At 46.9% G+C, this 19,205-nt stretch overlaps 2 protein-coding genes across 2 annotated transcripts in view; one reads left to right on the top strand and one right to left on the bottom strand.

Annotated features, from left to right (window-relative positions):
• Positions 1 to 778: 778 nt before the first annotated feature.
• Positions 779 to 12,269, top strand: LOC133127277 (cortexin-1). The gene is made up of 2 exons (XM_061240023.1): positions 779 to 913; positions 10,405 to 12,269. Exon 2 carries the CDS (start codon positions 11,489 to 11,491, stop codon positions 11,750 to 11,752), a length of 264 nt encoding a protein of 87 aa, XP_061096007.1. The 5' UTR covers positions 779 to 913; positions 10,405 to 11,488; the 3' UTR covers positions 11,753 to 12,269.
• A 3,579-nt stretch (positions 12,270 to 15,848) lies between these two features.
• fbn2b (fibrillin 2b) overlaps positions 15,849 to 19,205 on the bottom strand; it is a 73,281-nt gene continuing 69,924 nt past the window's right edge. The window contains exons 61-64 of the mRNA XM_061238308.1: positions 18,933 to 19,052; positions 18,275 to 18,506; positions 17,517 to 17,679; positions 15,849 to 16,298 (exon numbers count right to left, since the gene is read on the bottom strand). Of these exons, the coding sequence (XP_061094292.1) occupies positions 15,924 to 16,298; positions 17,517 to 17,679; positions 18,275 to 18,506; positions 18,933 to 19,052 (890 nt within the window). The 3' untranslated portion in view covers positions 15,849 to 15,923. The remainder of the gene's footprint in view (positions 16,299 to 17,516; positions 17,680 to 18,274; positions 18,507 to 18,932; positions 19,053 to 19,205) is intronic.

Below are 19,205 nucleotides of genomic sequence, written 5' to 3'. Positions count from 1 at the left end.
TTGGTTATCAACAATGCGCAAATATGTATGTGGCGTCAATAACGATATTATGAAATGCGGTCCTTTGTGTTTGTGATTTTTCCTCCGTGGGGCTTATTGCATGGCGGAAACATCTGTAAATACCCCCTGGTGAGATTATGCGTGTGTAACCAGTAACATATAAAGGTCAGCGTCGAATAATGCGCGTTACATAACACAAAACCCATTCGTTCTACTCATATTTTAGTCTTGAAAAGCGCTTTCGACAAAAGCCTCATGACAAGATGCTCTCAATGAAAAGAGAGACGTATAGTATTTAGAAATTTGTCAACAACACTTGAGCCCTCGGCCAGAAATTGTGTGTAGGAGTAGGCCTACGTCAAAGGGTAATGAGCCTTTGTATATTTCATAGGTTTTATCCATAATAGGATGCATTTCGGTTTTGCATTAATCATTAGATCTCATAAATTAAATGTATAAGCCTATAGATTTTTAGGTCACCAATTAAGTGATTATATTGCGTTGTTGTTGTTATTGATATTTTGGTTGTTGTTGTTGTTGTTGTTGTTCGTCTTCTTCTTCTTCTTTTTCTTCTTCTTCTTCTTATTATTATTATTATTATTATTATTATTATTATTATTATTAGCAGCAGCAGCAGCAGTAGTAGTAGGCTAGTGTAGTAACAGTAGTACAACCGGCTGTGAATTTGGTTGAGACCTCCCAGCTAAAATTGTTTTGGTGCTTTAAGAGGCTGGCGCTTTGACATGTCCCTTGTTAAACAGATGGGCGCCCCGAGCAAGTGAGCGCGCAGAGCACGGAGCTATTAAAGAGAAGCACAGATCGGAGCGACCGCGAGAACTTTGTAGACTTGCAACTTGTAGATAAGGATAACGACGAATCACCACAGACAGCAAAACACTGCGCTGAATTACGAGTAAGTGTGTTAGTTTACACCCTCCTTCAATATGTCAGTTTTTAATCCAGCATTTAGATTTTTTGTTTCGAAATCTGCTACAGGTATTTATGAGATGCTGCCAGGGAGTGTGTAGCCAGTTCACTCAATCTGTTTTTATGACATACTGTAATACCCTGTATCATTGTTATTTATGGACAGCTGATATAATTTACGTGTATGATTTAATATAGTTGATTTTGGAATATATGCTAGTCATGTATTGATCGAGAAGTGTATCTAATGATGATTGCTTGTATTTTTCGCACATATATTATTTTTATAGAGTGGGCGTCTACCATTTATTATATCGTTACTTTTCGTAATGAATTTCGATCTATAACCTTCCTTAACGTCCTTAGAAACAGTGAATCAAGTCGAGTTGTCTTGGTTAAACTGCACAACGAAGAGTCTGCGTAATTATTAAGAACAAAATTCGAACGTGAAGAGACATATTTCCGCGCTAATGCGTCGCGCTGATTTAATAGTGTTTTACTATGTGACTGACAGATCAAGTCATTTTAATCCAACAAAATGCCAAAACACAATTAGCTAATCATAGAGTGGCTTTGCCAAAAATGTGGCAGTAAACGCCTCGTTTCTGTGGTTGATTTTGGCTGGAGGCAAAATAGCCCCCGGGTGGGAACACTCTACTAACTAAAGAAAACAATCTGCACCGGGCCTGCCCTCCAGAACTCGCGAGGTAATCCATAAATTACTCAGAGTTGGGTAGGAAATTGTGAACGGGAGGTATAATATTACTTAATTTATGGATTTTGAAAATGAACGCTTTTGAAGAGTAAATCACAGTCTTACATGACAGTAAGAGTGAAAATATTATAAGTTATTGTAAGTTATTGCTTCGTCTAAAATAATTTATGTTCAAATAAATTCATGATTGCATTTATTTGCGTTTCAGGGGTAGCCTATGTTTTGTCAGGATTACAGGTGTTTTGATACTGTATAACTGTTTGATACCTTTTGTAGAGATATTATTTTTTGCGATTAATATTCATTACAAATTTCACAGCATGTAGCCTATGAAATGCATAGGCCTATGAAATTATATATGTATTATTAATGATACTTTGATCGTCGACTTATATGGCGCATATGCTGGACATTGCAGTTGCACAAGGAACACAATTTGATTTATTTGATTCGTAGAAGCAGAAGGTCCATGCGCTCGGTGGGCCAGTGTGCCATGAAATTGGTATGACAATGTGCGTTTGAAAAACTATAGAATCCCCCCTTCCTCATTTGTTACTGGCGAGCAAAAACGGAAAACTGTTTCGCAGTATTTGCTCCCAGATGTTTTTTTGTGTAGCCCTATGCAACGCCACGTTTATTTAGGCTATATTTTTCAAAAATCTGTCAAAATGTTTCGGTTAAATTATTTGTTTTAACGTGGAAACGGTGTGCCTTATTTTCAGGCTTGTTGAATGAATATGTTTATGTTTTAAGAAACCCTTAAATAAAGATATCTGTTAAATGCACTCATAGGCTACAACATACCAAGAGAGGGGCCAAGGACACATTTACAGTACAATGAGAACACCTTACTTAAAGTGTCATCACCGGTGCTGACGGTTCAGATTTCGAAATCCCTGCAAAGAACCTCTCTTCACTCACGGAGTGTTTGTTAATTCCTGCATTGCACTACGTCGTTATTAATTCACGAAGCCTGTCAACTGTAATGAGTAACTGGAGTTTTTCTCTCCTTTAATCTCGTGTAGGTGTGGCAGTGCTGATCCAGTATGTAGTCACGCTTGCCCAGGGTGTAATCATCAGTAACGCGAGGAGCTTCGGCAAATTGTCCAGGTAGACGACAGCGAAATTAGACGTTGTTATGGGTCGTCATTTGTTTGAAAGTGTCAGAAGGTTCTTCTATCGGTTACAGTAGTCATCCTGGTATATCACACGATGCAATGTACAGTATGGCAGTGGGAACCTGTGCTTGTGTCAAATAGCCCAACTTCACATGACAAAGTAAGGGCGATTCCTAGTAGTATACAAGCTGGTAAGATGTTTTCAAGGCAAGTATCATTCTTTTGCAGTATTGGTCTGTAATTCCCAGAAGACCTACAATACATTTCATTGAAATGTGATTATGAATTGACCAAAACAAGTGCAAAACAAGTTTTATTGGTCGTTTATAGTGTATCAATACATGAAGTCAGCCAACATGTCGACCTTACCTAAGTGGCCTCCATTCCCTTCTAAGATCACTCTTCAATAACTCATTCAATCAACCGAATAATCTGGAGCCAGTTGCTAATTGATACTGAGACTGGTTTTATTGTCTCCATCCCTGCCCGTGGAGTGCCCTCAATGATAGCCCTTTAGCCACACGTCCCGAGTTCAGGGGCTATCTTCTCTTTTGTTGGGAGGCGGAGTGGCTTGTCGGGAGTCGAAGGTGCTGACGTCGAAGTGTGCTGCTAGGGCTCTCTCTTCGCGACTAAATCTGTGAGGTTTGCCATCCTCGGAATTGAATTCCACGGTCGCTGGAGAGCCTCACTACCAGATCCGGTTCATCTATGAATGGTATTAGCGCCCTGCATCCATGCGTGCATCCTCTTGCCATAACACGCATAAACATAAAGGAGTTTAACAGTCTCAGAGTCAGCATTTATCCGCTGCACTCAAACCTGCGCTACAGTAGGAGGACTGTAGTCAGCACACAGTATATACTTTGTCCCCTTTTTTACAAGTGTACTTTCATGTTTGTTGGACAGCAAAAGTCTTAATAAAATTTTGCGTGTGTTGTGACCGTCTTGTTTCTGCAAGAAGAGCCGCCTCAGTCTTCCTGTTGCCCCCCCTCGAAGTTGACTTTTAAAATGGCTGACTTCGCCGGTTCTCCCTCCCCCGGCCTTAAAAATGAATGACGGTCACAGAATGCAATATATATTTGATATTTCCCAGTCGGCGTCAGCTTTACCCTGTCACCACGCCGAGCCACGAGGCGGATCAGAACGGGGCGATTGAGACTCCGCGAGTGCTGACCACTCCGTTTCCTGTCCACTTTGCTCCCGCTTGCATAGTTTTGATTGATGTTATGAAAATAAACCGTACCCTTATTCTGAAGGATTAGCATGCCACGCACCCCCTCTCCCCTCCCCTGGCCCCTCACCCAAGCCCAAAACCGGTCCCCATCTCTGCTTCAGCTCCAACACATCCAGATGGAGTTGGGGGCTGGGTGGGTGAGCAGGGGGCTGGAAGGGGGGGCTTCTATGGACACAAGGAAGCCCTGACAGAGCTGCACTTCGGACAGTCTCACGGCTGACACCCCCCCCCCCCCCCACACACACACCCACCCCCAGCACACTTAAATATTTCACGGCGTGATTTCGAACGTAAATTAAACATGCAACGTCAACGGGTCTGACTGCTCGGATCCTCATTCCGTCTGACTCGTGAGAGCGCTGCCACTGTTTTTAAAGCAGTCTCCCATCGCACCTCCCCCCCCCTTTCACTCCGCGCCTTCGCTCAAATCCACAGGCCTTTGACACGCGGGAGGCTGGGTTGAGTCAGGCTCCTCGCTCTGATCTAATCAGCTCTGCGCCCGTCTGTGTAATACAGGGAAATCAGATACTTTTCCCCCGCTCCTGTGGGACTGCTGCACGCCCCCGTGTGAGATGAAACAGTCCGCAGGCACAGCGTGGAGAGCACTTTAAAGCTCAATCTAGCCGTCAGCGTGGGGTCCTCATGGGGTACTCGAGGGGGGGGTCCCGAAAGGGCCAGGAATCGGTGACACAGACGATCGAGACAATCGCATTGAAATTCTGGAGCGGATGCAACCGCTCTGCAGCTGACGAAAGGCAGGCTCTCCTTCTAATGTTTCCCCTTTTCCCCCAGAACAGCTCCTTATTTCATCCCCTTTTCACACGTCCAACTTACTGTGAGGAAATGCAGCTTTTCACGTACTTTACCCGTAACGGATTTTAATGCCTTTATCGTAGGTTCTCACTGCATTGTGTACACGGTCCTCAAAGGAAACTGGTCACCCTACACTCTCAGAAATAAAGTGACATTGGAGGTAAATGTTTCTTCTTCAAGGATCAGATTTCTCATATGTACCCTGAAAGTACAGTAATGTTCTCTTTGAGTACAAATGAGTCAATTTTCCGAGCCAAATAATTATAAATTAATAATATATTGCTGGCTATGGGTACAATTTTATGTATTTATGCATTTCTTCCTTTTTTATTTCTGAGAGCGTTTTGATAGTCTGGGCTGTTAGTGCTGGCGGTTTTGGATTGTATGCCCCCGTGTTTTAGGAGATTCCATGGAGTACATCCGTCCCACATCCGAATCTTCACTGGGAACAGCTTTGCCGTGAAGATAACAGCAAAAGCGGAAAAGTCCTTGTTCGCTAATGAGTCCTGTGGATTTGATTAATGTTGTGGGCACTTAAACGGAGAAAATCAAAGCCATTGTTTCTCACGTCCGCAACGGACTGCGTCCTTCTAACGCCGCACACAGCGGATCATAATGATGAACGCTTTTAAAGGAACCGACAGATCATTTATAACGCTTAAAGGACAGACATTTACCGGGAAAGTACTGCGTGGATTATACTTCAGTCTTATTGGGAGTGAATGGCGGAAAGTGGAGGGTTTTATATGTGAACCGGCACTCCACGGGAGTAGTGAATGCACAAGTAGCCTCTTTTCTGTGGTCATTGCATTATTTTAAAAGGTCAGCAGTCTTAAGTGTTTTGTCCCTCCCTGAATACGCTTGCTCAGCAGAAAGAGAGAGTGAATTTCTCCATCTCCACAGTCTGTCTGTGTCTTCCCGGAGGTGCCTGGGCTAAATTGGCGATTTAGTCCGAACAGCTGTATTTTTAATTAGAGGACTTTATCTTCGTTATCTGCCTTGACCTGCATCAGCGTGGCGGAGGCAGCGGGGTAAATTCAATTCAACCGCAGCGTGTGCTGATCTCCACTTGCATAATAATAAATACCCGTCCTTTCGCTGAGGTTGCGTTTCCTCCTGTTCTTATTCAGCACTTCGTGTTGCTGGGAAACTGCTGAAATTCATAAAGTTTCTAGAAGGGATGGAAAGACGTACTTGAGTACAATATTGTACTCAAAGATAAAGGACGTATTACTGTGTGTTTTGATTGAATAAAAGCCTCTGTGTGTGAGGTATGCATTTCTATCTGTCTGTTATTGTCCTTGTCCCTAAAATATACATCACCTTGACTCAGGCTCTATATATAGCAAGGATCTGAGCGATTTGACAGTCCTGGAATTTTGTGTACATTCACAGCTGAAGGTGACCTCATCCATGTTGGTCATTAGAAACATGTTGTGTGCACATGTCAGCTTCATTAAAAAGCGAGCTAGTTTGAAAAGTTTTTAATGGCTTGACAACTGAAGTTCTGTACCATCCATTAGCCCATGTTGCATAGCAAATGCATATACATTTATCTCGTTGTGGTAAAACTCACACAAACTCAATCTGGTTTTCCAGGAAGTGGATGGAAAAAAAACTATTAACATTTTATACATTTTCTGCAATACGTACACTTTAAGAGGTGGTCGTATGGTTATGAAGAACTGACAAAATGAAGGAAAAGGTGAATTTTGATTTCAACTTGTCTTTAACAAATAAAGGTTTGCCATAACAAATAAAATCTCCAGGACAAACACAGAAAATGTGTTTTTATCCCCGTTTTCTTTTTGTGTCTTATGGAACTCTCAGCCGAAGTCCACGGAGTTCGTCAGAACTCCCGTCTTCTCCTTGTTTGTGACCTCTAATTACCTCTGGACGAGGGCCAGCAGACGAGCTGTAAATAATGACAAATCAAGCCCGTTTCCGTGCGACGCTTCCGCCCGAGCTTCGCCCATAAATTACGGGCGGGCCGCGTCAGAGGGATGCTGGGTAGTTTCTCCCTGACTGACTGCGTGTGTAATGACGGCGGTACACCTAATGAAATGACGCCGGTGCGGTGCGCTCCGCTCCGGGGAAGGGGGGGGGGGCTGCAGGATGGATGGAGGAAGCCGGCCGGGGCGTCTCTCCTAAACGCCATTTATTTCTTCATTTGCTACGAGGGGGATTTGTCATTGTTTATGTGAGAGCTGGAGGCGCCTCGCTCGAAATGTGCCGTGCGGCGAAATGAATGGCTGTTAAAATTAATGGATGCTTTGGCAGTGGGAAGGGGGGGGGGGGGTGTAATTGTATAATTTCCTTTGTTTCTCATGTCTGAAGACATTGTGGGAGGGGGGGGGGGGGGAGTCAGTGCAGATGAATGAGAGAGAGTGAGGGTGTGGATGACGGAGGGAGTAGGATGGAGCCAAGGGGAAAATAAGCGGAGTAAATCTTTTTTCACCGTTCACACTGATCAGTGTAATGTTCTCCTCCTGTACAGTAAGTGCCTAATGAGCCCCCCCCCCACCGCCCCACCCCGCCATTTTAGTGCCTGGCTGTTGCGTCAGGCCTCTGGAAGCGTCACAGACGGTCTCAAACATGCTCGGAGGGTCATGGCTCTTAGCCATCGTGGCTCCATTAGACCGCTGGCCGCTGGACCTTGGCGGTTTTTTTAGTGCGTAATAAAGGACGCCAGACTACCTTCATCGAGCTGAAGGTGTGTCTCTGCGCTGTTCACAACGCTGTAATGGATCTGCTGGGAAATGGTACTCGGACCCCTGACTCGACGGCCTCTCGATTGAACTCCAGCTGATGTTTAAAATGGCCGCCAAGTAGACCACGTTCATTATGAGTGTTGAGTTGAACCCGGCTGCGCGTGCGAACAAGTGACATGTAATTAGTTAGACGCTTGTCTGAGAGTGGCCTGCGCTGCTCTGTTCTGTGCCCCTTTGAAGCATCGCTGCGCGAGTTTGAGTCGCGTGCCTGTGATCACTGAGAGATGCTCTCTTTGGGGCAGCTCTGGGTGATGCTTCGCTGCTCTGTGTCACTCTGCTCTTGAGAGAGGTCTGGACATGAGACACATGTTGAAAGGGAGACTTGTTTTGTGTGTGTGTGTGTGTGTGTACGTGTACGTACGCGCGCGAGCGAGTGTGTGTTTCTGCTAAAAACAGGGACAGCATTTTTGACTGGCCACCTATGTTGTGGGGACTAGTTTCCTTGTCTGTGTGCATGTGTGTGTCTGCATGTGTGTGTGTACTCCAGGTTACAGGCGGGTGTGTGTGTGTGTGTGTGTGTGTTTGTGTTTTAGTGAGTGTGGTGTGTGTGTCCCCCAGGTTCCCGGTAGGTGCGTGTGTTTCAGTGAGTGTGTGTGTGCGTGTGTTTGAGTGAGTGTGTGTGTGTTTGAGTGAGTGTGGTTTGTGCCTGTGCTCCAGGTTCCAGGTAGATGTGTGTTGTGTTCCAGGCAGGTTAGTCTGGGGTGTGAGGTGAGAACACAGTTGGGAGGGTCATGTGGTGTTGCCATCTGCCCTGGCGCCTCAGTCACACCTGCACTGCCGCAGTCTGCAGGCAGGGGGCGCTGCCCGGGCCCCGTCCCCCCATCACCCAGATCGAGCTCTCATCTCTTCTTCTCCTGCACATCACACAGTTTACCTTTTCCTCTGCTTATATAGTGCACTATCAGAGTACTGGGCCCTGCTCCACAAAGCAGGATTGCTGAGTTACCTGGATAACTGCACAAAGTAAAACCCGGAAGAACTCTTCTCTCTTTCAGATTTGGATGGGATCCAGGTTTTACTCAGTGCAGTTATCTTAGTAATCCTGCTTGGTGGAACAGGCCCCAGATAGGGAACGTGTGGGCACCCTGCCATCCAAACAGCCTTGGACATATATCCTTGGGGGGGGGGGGGGGGGGGCTTTGGATAAACATCAAGTAGCCTTCCCCTAATATTAGCGTGTTGTATTGTAGGGGCAGCCTGTAGTCTAGTGACTCTACGATGCTTGACTGGGACCTGGAATGTTTGTGCAACACCCTTAGCCCTTAATACATCGAGGTGGGATTGGCCCCTGCTTAGTCTAATCAACTGTAAGATGCTAAATAACTAATGTAATGTATTGAGTGGTACTGTTACTGTAAAAAAAAAAGCAAAAAAAAGAATGTTCTGTTTGTTGTCCCCGTCCGGTTGAAATGAGATCTGCGTCCTTGTAAACAGCATGATTGAGGATGCTTGACAGTGTGCTAGTTACTGTGCCTCTCCCGTTATGAGAACGAGCCCCTGAACGTTCAGAGACATGTGATAGGGCGGCGTTCACACGCACAGGAGCACGTAACAATGGCCGACCAGAGGAGGGGGGGGTGCAGGAAACAGGCAAACACTCAAAACCCTCCACGCTCAAGATACTGAGGGGTCCTCCATCACCTTCAGCTGTCCCCTCTCCCTACATCCATTTTGTCTTTCTCCTCCTCTTTATCTGTTCTTCTTCCTCCATCCTCTCTGCCCAACCCCCTGCCCCCCCCCCCCTTCCCACTCCTCCAGATACCTGCTACTGTCACACCGTCCACTGTAGCTATGCGTCTTTTTGATGGACTTTGTTCTGATGCACGGGTGTCATGTTTTCACCTTTAACCCCAACAAGAACAATGGCGTCTAATATAACCGGTGCTTGTTAGCGCCGACCCGTGAAAGGTGATCTAATTACCCCTCTCCTCCTTTCCTCCGCTGAGCGAATGACCCCTGCAATGTGCCGCTGATGAATGAGTGAGGCATTGCCAGTATTAATGACCGCGCGGCTGTATTCATTACCTCTTAATGCACTGGTAATGCGGCGGTAATAATCCTACAAATAATAATGATTAAGGCAAATGTCAGCGCGGTAGACATGCGTACTCCAAGCCCAGCTGGCAAATGCCAACCTGTCATCTTTACTTATGGGTTGGAGCTTAGCTACAGTATTGCACTGTGTGGCGGGGAACGGTGGGGCAGAATGTGCAGATATAAGATGGTCACAGCAGTTTGGTGGGTATGCAATGCATGGGAAGACTTGTGGCGGCTGTGTAACTCTTGACAGATTGCCAGGTCATATAATTGATGGAGAGAGATGGGTGTTCAAGCCCAGCTCTGGCTTGCTGGCTATTCTGTCCACACTAGGTAAATGATGAGCCAAAATGGACGTAATGGCCTGTTTTGGGACTTGTATCACAAAGCAGGATTTTTGAGGTAGCTGGATAACTGCTCTGAGTAAAACACAGAACCCTCCAAAATCTGGAACATGGACTGAAGTAAAAACAGCCGTTCCAGGTTTTTTGACAGTTACATAGCTAACCCAGTAATCCTGCTTCGTGATACAGGCCCCCGGTCATTATTTGTTCAGACGTTCTTGGGTGCATTTATTAGCTCTCAGAGCACCAGGGTGCTCTCTGGCTGTTAGGAAATTCAAAGTGTTTAAGTCCTGGGAGTGTGTGCGGAGCGTGAAGTGGATGCTCTAGCTGAAGAGATGGTTTATCCGAGCGTCTGGTTGTCACACAAAATGGCTGACGAGGTTAACATCATTCAGAGTGAATTTAGGAACGTACCCTTTATGCTTTTTATGTTCTGTGTTTGCAGGGTGTGAGCGAGGGAGACAGGAAGCTGTCAGAGTCGGAGCGGACGACAGCCCGGGACTGCCAGACAGTGTTCCCGCGAAGAGGGACTCGACTCTGGAAACAGACTGTTATCCCTGACACCGCTGGCCCGCAGAGGACGGCCGCGCGTCTTCCCACTGTCAAACTCTGATATCGCCCTGCCACTCTCCCAGCTCAACGAGACAGCCGAGATACTACCGCCTACAGGGCGCCGGCATCGGGAAGAAGGACATTGTGAGCGTCCTACGCGATAGCTGCTTTCCTTACTACTACTGACCGACTGTCAGCTCCTTGATTTAATGCACAATCAGCCTGTGTGTGCATAAGCCAGCCTATCAGAGGTCCTCATCCCCCCCTCCGCTCAGGCTAATGGGCTGTTTAGCGGCTTGAGACCTAAGGTCAGTCAGGTTTACGCTCTCGCACATCGATTAGCATCCCCTCTGATCTCATTAGTTGTATTTTCTGCCCTTTTGCTCGCCTTTTGTTCGAATTATCCGTTGGCCCGCCCCCTTCAGCACACGCTGTAAATAGCGAGTGTTGTGTCCTGGTCCCGTTGAGCTGGAGATTGCTGAGCTCCCCCCCCCCCCCCTTTTAACCACTGTAATTACCGTGTGCTGCTGACAGCACCTGGATATGAAGATCCCATCTGCGGACCATTAGCCCCCGGTGAGCGGATAGGAATCCCCGGCCCGCCTCGTGTGTTTCGCCGGGCTATTTATGCATGCGGGGCAGCTTGTTGTGTCATGTCCAATCAATACACCCCAGCGAGAGTGGAGATGGCGTCGGTGTGATAAATAGGCCTGTTGTCTCCCGCCTCCGCTTCAGTCGCTTTCTAGGAGGGCCGATCAGCTCCAGCCCGAGTTAGATTGCTTTCTCGTCGTGTGTGGGGGCCTTTCTTCCGGTGTGTGTGTGTGTGTGTGTGTGTCTGCCTTCTCGTACTGTAACTCTTGCATCGTTCAGAGCTTGTGTGCACGGCCGCCATCTTAGCCTGCCTCAACCTGGCCAACCTGTCGGCGCTCCCCACCATCCAGACGGTCTGTAAGTTCTGCCGCCGGGCCCCTTGGAGGATGAGCGATGTCCCCACGCTGGACTACGAGGCGCTGTCCCCGGGGCCCTCGCTGTCCGGGGCACCCACCAGCCCGCCGCTCTCGGGCGACGCCGAGCAGAAGACCGCCCTGGCCTTCGTAGGCCTCCTGCTCCTCTTCCTCGTCTTCCTGCTGGTGCGCTGCTTCCGAATTCTCCTGGACCCCTACAGCCGGATGCCCGCCTCGTCCTGGACCGACCACAAGGAGGGGCTGGAGAGGGGCCAGTTTGACTATGCGCTGGTCTAAGGGCGGACCCGTGGGGTACGCCCTTTGAAGCCCGACTCCTCCTGCCCTCCCGAGAGAGGAGACAACCAGTGCACCCTCTTTAGGAGTCAGTGCACACACACTGGCTAAGCCCCTCTAGCGTAGCATTTCCAATCGAGAGGAACGCCTCTTGAGTAGGCCCTGAAAGCACATTGCTGTGAGAGGAATACATGGTATATCCGGAGGGTAGCAGCTCCTAATGCGGCCTGCTGGGAGGTAGCAGAGGCATTATAAATATCACTGACGTAACACAGCTCTCGCCATCACTGTCCTTTCACTGCCTGATAATAGAGCCCTGGGGGCGGTGGTCCACACTGCCGCAGTGACGTGCCGCGATCCGGCTTCTTACGCGTGACTGCGTTTATGTTTGTCCTTGGCACCGGTACAGAAAAAAAAGCGGTGCGATAATACCACCTGATAGCAACAATTTTATGTTACCCCAAACACGTTTCTTATCTGTTTCGGGGGGACAGATGGAAAAAGAAAGTGAATTGAGCTGGTGTATATGTACCCCCCCGTCCTGCGAGTCTATCGAGTAACTGACCAGTAAACTGACAGTAAAAGTTTGGATTGTGTTATTACGACGTTTACAGGAGTTGATTCCCTTTAAGAAACCTGGCCAGATGTTTTGCTTCATACTGTAGTCACATGTTAAGGTGTGTAGGCTTTTGCCTGATCAAACATAGTAGCTCTGTCTGTCTATAACCAAAAAAAAGCCATATCTGTAGAAGGCCTTTAATTGTATCGCTATTGGTCTTTCTCTTAGCTCTATCCTACCTGCCAAGCTTGGTGAAACCTGTTGTGTACGAGAGCAACTTTTAGAGATTTCAGAAATGCTTTATTTTTGTATTCCGACTCTGGTTTTGAGTCCCCTTTTGCAAATATTCACTGTGTTTTTCCTGGTTTTGTAGCTCTTGGCATTATGATTGGACAATGAGTAGCCAATCCTTGGGAAGTAAGGTTGATGAGTTTGTGTTTTGCTCACATTTTTCCAAGATTTGTAAGTAGATTGGATATTTTTCGTACTGTTTTCTTTTTTTGGCTAAGCATAAATTGTGTTTAATAAAATTGGGGTTTTCTTCTCTACCCTTTTGTCTCACATTTTCAGATTTTGAATGAAAAGTTGGTGGTTCAGTTCATTTTTATTTTTCAAATGACTAACAGCAAAAATGATGTGCTAGCACAAAGTGCTTTAATCACTAGAACGTCTGTTGCAGGAAATCTGTTCTCAAAAAAAGACATTCAGACATGAATCATTTAAAAATATAACCCACAATTTTTATTGCCATGTTTGTTTCTGATAAAAGGAAAAAAACAAAAAAAACAAAAAAAATTATGATTGTCAATAACTGGCAGTACAGATTACAGATGTATGTGCCCAGACTCAAAGAAATTATTCTTTTTGAATCTTCCCAGCATTATGAAAATGTTTTTGCAAAATGAGACATTAGTTGGCGAGAGAGAAGTTCAGCCAGGCCTTAGAAATGGGAACGCTGTGGCTCAAAGTGTAGTCATGGAAACCCAGGTACAGTTTCAGGCAGAAATACAGCTCTAGGACCCAAATGCAACTCCTTCCTGAGCTCTTTTTGGGAAAAAAGATGAAGTTTGTTTCTTTCTCCTAAAAAAAAATTACAGGCTATATGGTTTCTATGGTAACAGTACGTTTCAAGTTTGACGCTGAAGCTGAGATACAGTACACACACACACACACATTCCTTTTTTGGCATGTAGTGGCAAATAAAATAAAACAAACAGAAAGAGATACATAGTATACAAGGTCCCATGTTAAACGGTTATGCATAAATATAGCTCAGGCCATTGTACAGTGCAGTAACGATGTTCAGAGAGGAAAAGAATAAAATAAAAAAAATCACTGTTTAGCACCAGATATAAAACTAGACACTCTCAGATGGTGAAGTGCCCAGTGCCGAGTTTGTATCGTTCCTCTAGGCTTAATTCAGCTCCTTGCTGGAACTCCGTGGAAACCGCTGTACCTTATTGTTGTCGCTGGACACCCACATTCTTCTTTGGTTTTTATATTTAAAAAAACAAAACATTTTTACTGTTATGAGCTCAGAGACTTTGAGTTGGACAATATGTAAACAGTGGTCTCTATGGCGATGTTCTAAAATCGGTGCAGGATGCCGACTGTCGTACAGTTTTTTGAGCAAGACAAACTTAATCAGCCCTTTGAGGCCTTCAATCGTGTGTTTAGAATGACGTTTTTTTGGTTTGGCAGCCTTGAAGCTCTTTAAAATAACAAAACAAACAATCTACATTTCACTTAAAAATATACAATTTAATTTTCAAGAAGCAAGTTTAATAATATTGGTTTTCAGCATTGAGACAGAACGGACAGACAAAACACACAACAAAAAAACCTAATAAAATGTCACTTTTTTGCAATCAAGATTCAAGACTGCGATTTCATCACTTTTTGTACAGAGTGAAAGTTGGAATTGTTTAGCACCATTCTTTCGTAAAGAAAAAAAAAACACGATGTATGTGCGGACCCGATGAAGGCTCGACTTACATGAGGTTCAGTGTTTGCCTGCGTGTGCACGCCTCTCTAAATGTGTATAAGCCAGTCGGAACAAAGATGTACATTAACCGCTGGACAGTTTGATTAATTCGTTTTACTACGTTTAATCGCAATTGAAACGATACAGTACGCTACAGTAACTGTGAAACTGAGTCGGTGATAAGTGTTTTAAACTGAACGTTTGTTGCTCAGTAAGGCACAAGAACAGCTCTGTCCTAATTGTAACCATCAAACCGGTGGTCAAATGCTCAGTTTGCTGCCATTTTAGGACAGATCTCCCTGATTCGCATAAAGGTTTCAGTGCGTGATGACACAGTAGAACCAAGAGAATGATCTCCAGTTCAACGTTGTACCCTAAACGGTCGGAATCATTCCCGTAAGCTCTCTCTAGTTCCCGTTAATGAGGCGCCCCCTGCTGCCTAGAGGCAGCAATGACACTGAGCTTTACCGCGGTTGAAGTTAATTCAAGGGATTGAGGTAACAGAACGTGACAACGCATGCAAACACATTGAAGGCACACAGCTCTCCACCAACGACAGAGAGCTGACGATAACAGTACTAACCGTCTATTTTACTTTTTTGAAGTTTGTTCTTAAAAATCAATGTTCCTTTCTTTTTTTTTCTTTAGACCTGAAATGTTGCTTTTTTTAAAGTTGCAGTCCTTCGTGTGAACATTTTCTCTTACTTTGTCTTAAACAGTATAATACATTAGAGATTACACAGAATACTGAATGGAGCAGAGGATAACCTTTGACCCCAGCATTGCGAGATCATGGAGATTACAGAAAGGCGAAAGGCTGTTTGGGTCACAGCTGGCACGGCACACGTTTGGTCCTTCTCCTCTCTCCTCCTGCATTGCGCTCTCGTTCGTCAGGAGAACACAAACATTAAAACATTCGGTGGAGAGAGCCTTGTCATTTATATCAGTCGTACTCTGGTCAGACAACATGACAACATGCCATTCCAGAGACGCCACTCGAACCGAACGGGACAAGGTAAACGTGAAGCTTCCTTTTGACTTGTTAAAACAAGTAACATTCTGTCACTTCTGTTTAGCCTTGCAAACACCCACGTTTTCCCCATCTTTTAACTGAAAAGCCTCTCGAAAACTGGCACCAAACACTTCCGATGCTTCCAGCTCTCGCTGCATCGTTTGTTTTTTCTCCCTCCCCACCTATAGTTACCGCATACAGAATACAGGTCGGGGAGCTTCACCCCTGCCAGGTGCTGGCGATTCCCACAGAGGCGATAGATAGGAGGTGTGACCCAAACACTAGGCACCTTCCTGCAATCTTCTCAAAGAGAAGGGTGGGGGGGAAGGGTGAGGGTAAAGGACGGAGGGGCTCGGAGAACGTGAACGAAAACAACAAACAGAAACTCAAAAAAATAAAAAAAGTGGTGGTTGATAGTTTCAGTTTTTTCTCTCTCTCTCTCTCTTTTTCTCTCTTTTTATTAAAAAAAAAAGGACCCTGCCCCTCAGGCATCGGTTGGTCGTTGTGTCGGGTTCGGGGGGCGGGGCGTAGGGCGGGCGGAGGCAGCTCTAGGGGGCGGCGGGCGGGCGGGCGGGGCGGGGCGGGGCGCGGGGGGCGGGGGGCGCAGGGCGGGCGGCGCTCAGTGCAGGTGGATGTGCAGCTTGATGCGCAGGGCGTCCCCGATCTCGCCCAGCAGGTAGTCGCCGTCGTGCTGGTCCTCCAGCTGCCGCAGCTTGCGCGGGCCGAACAGGGGCAGGCTGGCGATCTCCAGCCGGTACGCGCCGGCGGGCGGCGGCTTGCGGCCCAGCCTCAGGACGCTCTTCCCGTCCCGGCGCTCCAGCAGGCGGAAGTGCTCGCCCTGGTTGCCGTGGGTGATGACGTAGCGCACGTGGTGCTCCAGGGGCTCCAGCGCCGGCAGCAGCTCCAGCAGGGGCTCCTTGTTCAGCAGCGCCGCCAGGCTCAGGTTCATGGGGATGGACGACTGCGTGTCCACGCTGGCCATGCTGACCGACGGCTGGTGGAGGGGAGGGGAGGGGAGGGGAGGGGAGAGAGGGACAAATGCTGCGTTCCATTTACCTCGGAAGTCGGAAGTCGGAGCTGGGAATGACGTCACACCCGAGTTGACCGCATTCCAGTAAACAACTCGGATAACCAAGATGGACGCCTCCAGTGCTATTGTTGCTATCGTTGTAGCCATTGTTAGCAATACCAGTTGAAAACACCACATTACACGGTATTCTATACATACAAACACCGTAGTAACATGTCCACAGATAGACGTTGGACAGTACTACGTATACCACTTATTTAATTACACAAAAACAAAACAGAAGCGCTAAATAATACATTACGAGAGATTTTATTAACCGTTGACGCACGGAGCAGCCATCTTGGATTTCTAACTCGGGGTTACTCAGTTCTTCCGACTTTCCCAGTCGGAAATCCCACCTCAGGGGGCGTTCCAGTTGAAATATCCGACTGGGAACTCGGAAATTCCGACTTCCCAGTACAAATGGAACGCAGCATCAGTCACATCATCCCCCAGGTCTACCTGACTAACGAATGTTCCCTAAAATGCAGGTTTGACATTTACTTCCTCATTAATAATATAACTCAGGGCTTGACCACTGGCTGAGGAGAGGAGACCAAACTGGGACCTGGAAGGTTGGTGGTTCAAGCCCCAGGGTCTAGCCACGAAAAGATCCATGCAGCTGTTAGCCACAATAAGATCCATGCAGCTGTTGGGCCCTTGAACCCCATATTGCTCCAGAGGAGATTGTCGCCTGCTTAGTCTTATCAACTGTAAATTGCTTTGGATAAAAGTGTCAGATAAATAACTAATGGGAGAGAAAGGGAGAACAGATGAGGGAGAGCGGATGGAGAGAGAGGGAGGGAGAGAGAGAGAGAGAGAGAGAGACAGAGAGAGAGAGAGAGAAACAGAGAGAGAGAGGAAGAGAGAGAGAGACAGAGAGAGAGGAAGAGCGGGAGAGAGAGAGAAACAGAGAGAGAGGAAGAGCGAGAGACAGAGAGAGAGAGACAGAGAGAGGGAAAGAGGGAGGGAGAGAGAGAAACAGAGAGAGAGACAGAGAGAGAGGGAGAGAGAGAGAGACAGAGAGAGAGAGAGAGGGAGAGAGAGAGAGAGGGAGAGAGAGAGAGACAGAGAGAGAGAGAGAGAGAAACAGAGAGAGAGAGGAAGAGCGAGAGACAGAGAGAGAGGAAGCCTGATGAGTACCTGCAGCTCGTTGTCATCGCTGTTGCGTCTGTGGCGGGAGCCCTTGCCGGCGTTGCCGTTGATCTTGCACTCGTAGCAGGCCTCGGGGGACAGGGCGTCCTCGTCCTCTCCCTCAGCGCCGGGGCTGTACTGGCCCTGGAAGCCCATGCCCGTGATGCAGTGACTGCAGGGGGGACAGAGCAGAGCGCGTGAGGAACTGGTCTCGCTGGGTATGAGCTGGTCAACCAGCATGGGCAAGCTGGTCTCGCTGGGTATGAGCTGGTCAACCAGCAAGGCCAAGCTGGTCTTGCTGGGTATGAGCTGGTCAACCAGCATGGGCAAGCTGGTCTAGCTGGGTAACTTGTCTGAGCTGGTCAAACCATGTCTAGCTGGGAGCTGGTCTGAACTGGTCAACCATCTACCAGCTGGTTCAAAACATAGCAGTTTTCTTCCACTAAATTCATTTGCAGGTTATTAAATCAAGGCAGTTCCTAATAAAAAGATTTTACCCATTGTAACGCTGAACCTTGTGTTCAAAGTACAGGAAGCCCCCTCTTACAGGAATTATAGTACAAGAAGTCCCCTATTACAGGAAGTAAAGTACAGGAAGCCCTCTATTACAGGAAGTAAAGTACAGGAAGCCCTCTATTACAGGAAGTAAAGTACAGGAAGCCCTCTATTACAGGAAGTAAAGTACAGGAAGCCCTCTATTACAGGAAGTAAAGTACAGGAAGTCCCCTATTACAGGAAGTAAAGTACAGGAAGTATGTCACACTTACCCCTGTCCTGCTCGGTAGTAGCCCCCGGGGCAGCCGCACAGGTAGCCTCCGTCCGTGTTGGAGCAGCCGAAGCTGCAGGGGTTGTTGTTCATGGAGCACTCGTTCACGTCCTGGCAGGACCCGGCCGACTGCTCAAAGTCGAAGCCCGACGGGCACACGCACTTGTAGCTGCCCAGCGTGTTGTAGCACGAGGCCGAGCCGCACAGCTGGTTGCCGCTGCACTCGTTCTCGTCTGAGGAACAGAAAGAACAGAATGAGAAAACTTAAACTGCAAGAAAACCAAAGGATAAGACCACCTCGTAACATCTTCTTTCAGACTTAAATATTAAGACTTGAAATGAGACTGTCTCAATAAGTATTTTAGTCTTATATGTTTAGACCGAAATAAGATGGTATCAACATGTATTTTTGCCTTATATTTAGACTTAAATATTAATACTTAAATAAGATTGTTGTTATAGTATTTTAGTGACTTCGGCATCTGTAAAAACAGAACAGCAGTTGTGAATTGATATGATGTGCTGGGAGTAACATATCTGGCATCAGGTAAGAATGTAGCCCTGCTTTTAGCCCTGCTTTGGAACAATGGATCCACTGGTACACACAGCCACTCGCTTACACACTGGTCATACTGGCAGTGTTGGATAGAGCCACTCACCCACGCACTGGTTCCACTGGTAGTGTTGCACATATCCCTGGGGGCAGCCACAGCGGAATCCCCCCATCATGTTCTGGCAACCGTGCTGACAGCGGTGGTTACCGCCACACTCATCCACATCTGAGAGACAGAGAGAGACAGTGAAGGAGAGAGAGAGCAAGCAAGAGAAAGACAGTGAAGGAGAGAGACAGAATTATATACAGCCCTACTGTCACGGCAATAAAGCTAGCTTGAATTATGAGAGAATTGTTTGTAACCCTAAACTTTTACAAC

This window comes from Conger conger, chromosome 4 (assembly GCF_963514075.1).
Source record: "Conger conger chromosome 4, fConCon1.1, whole genome shotgun sequence".
Taxonomy (NCBI): Eukaryota; Metazoa; Chordata; class Actinopteri; order Anguilliformes; family Congridae; genus Conger; species Conger conger.
This window is presented reverse-complemented; position numbering and strand designations above follow the sequence as displayed.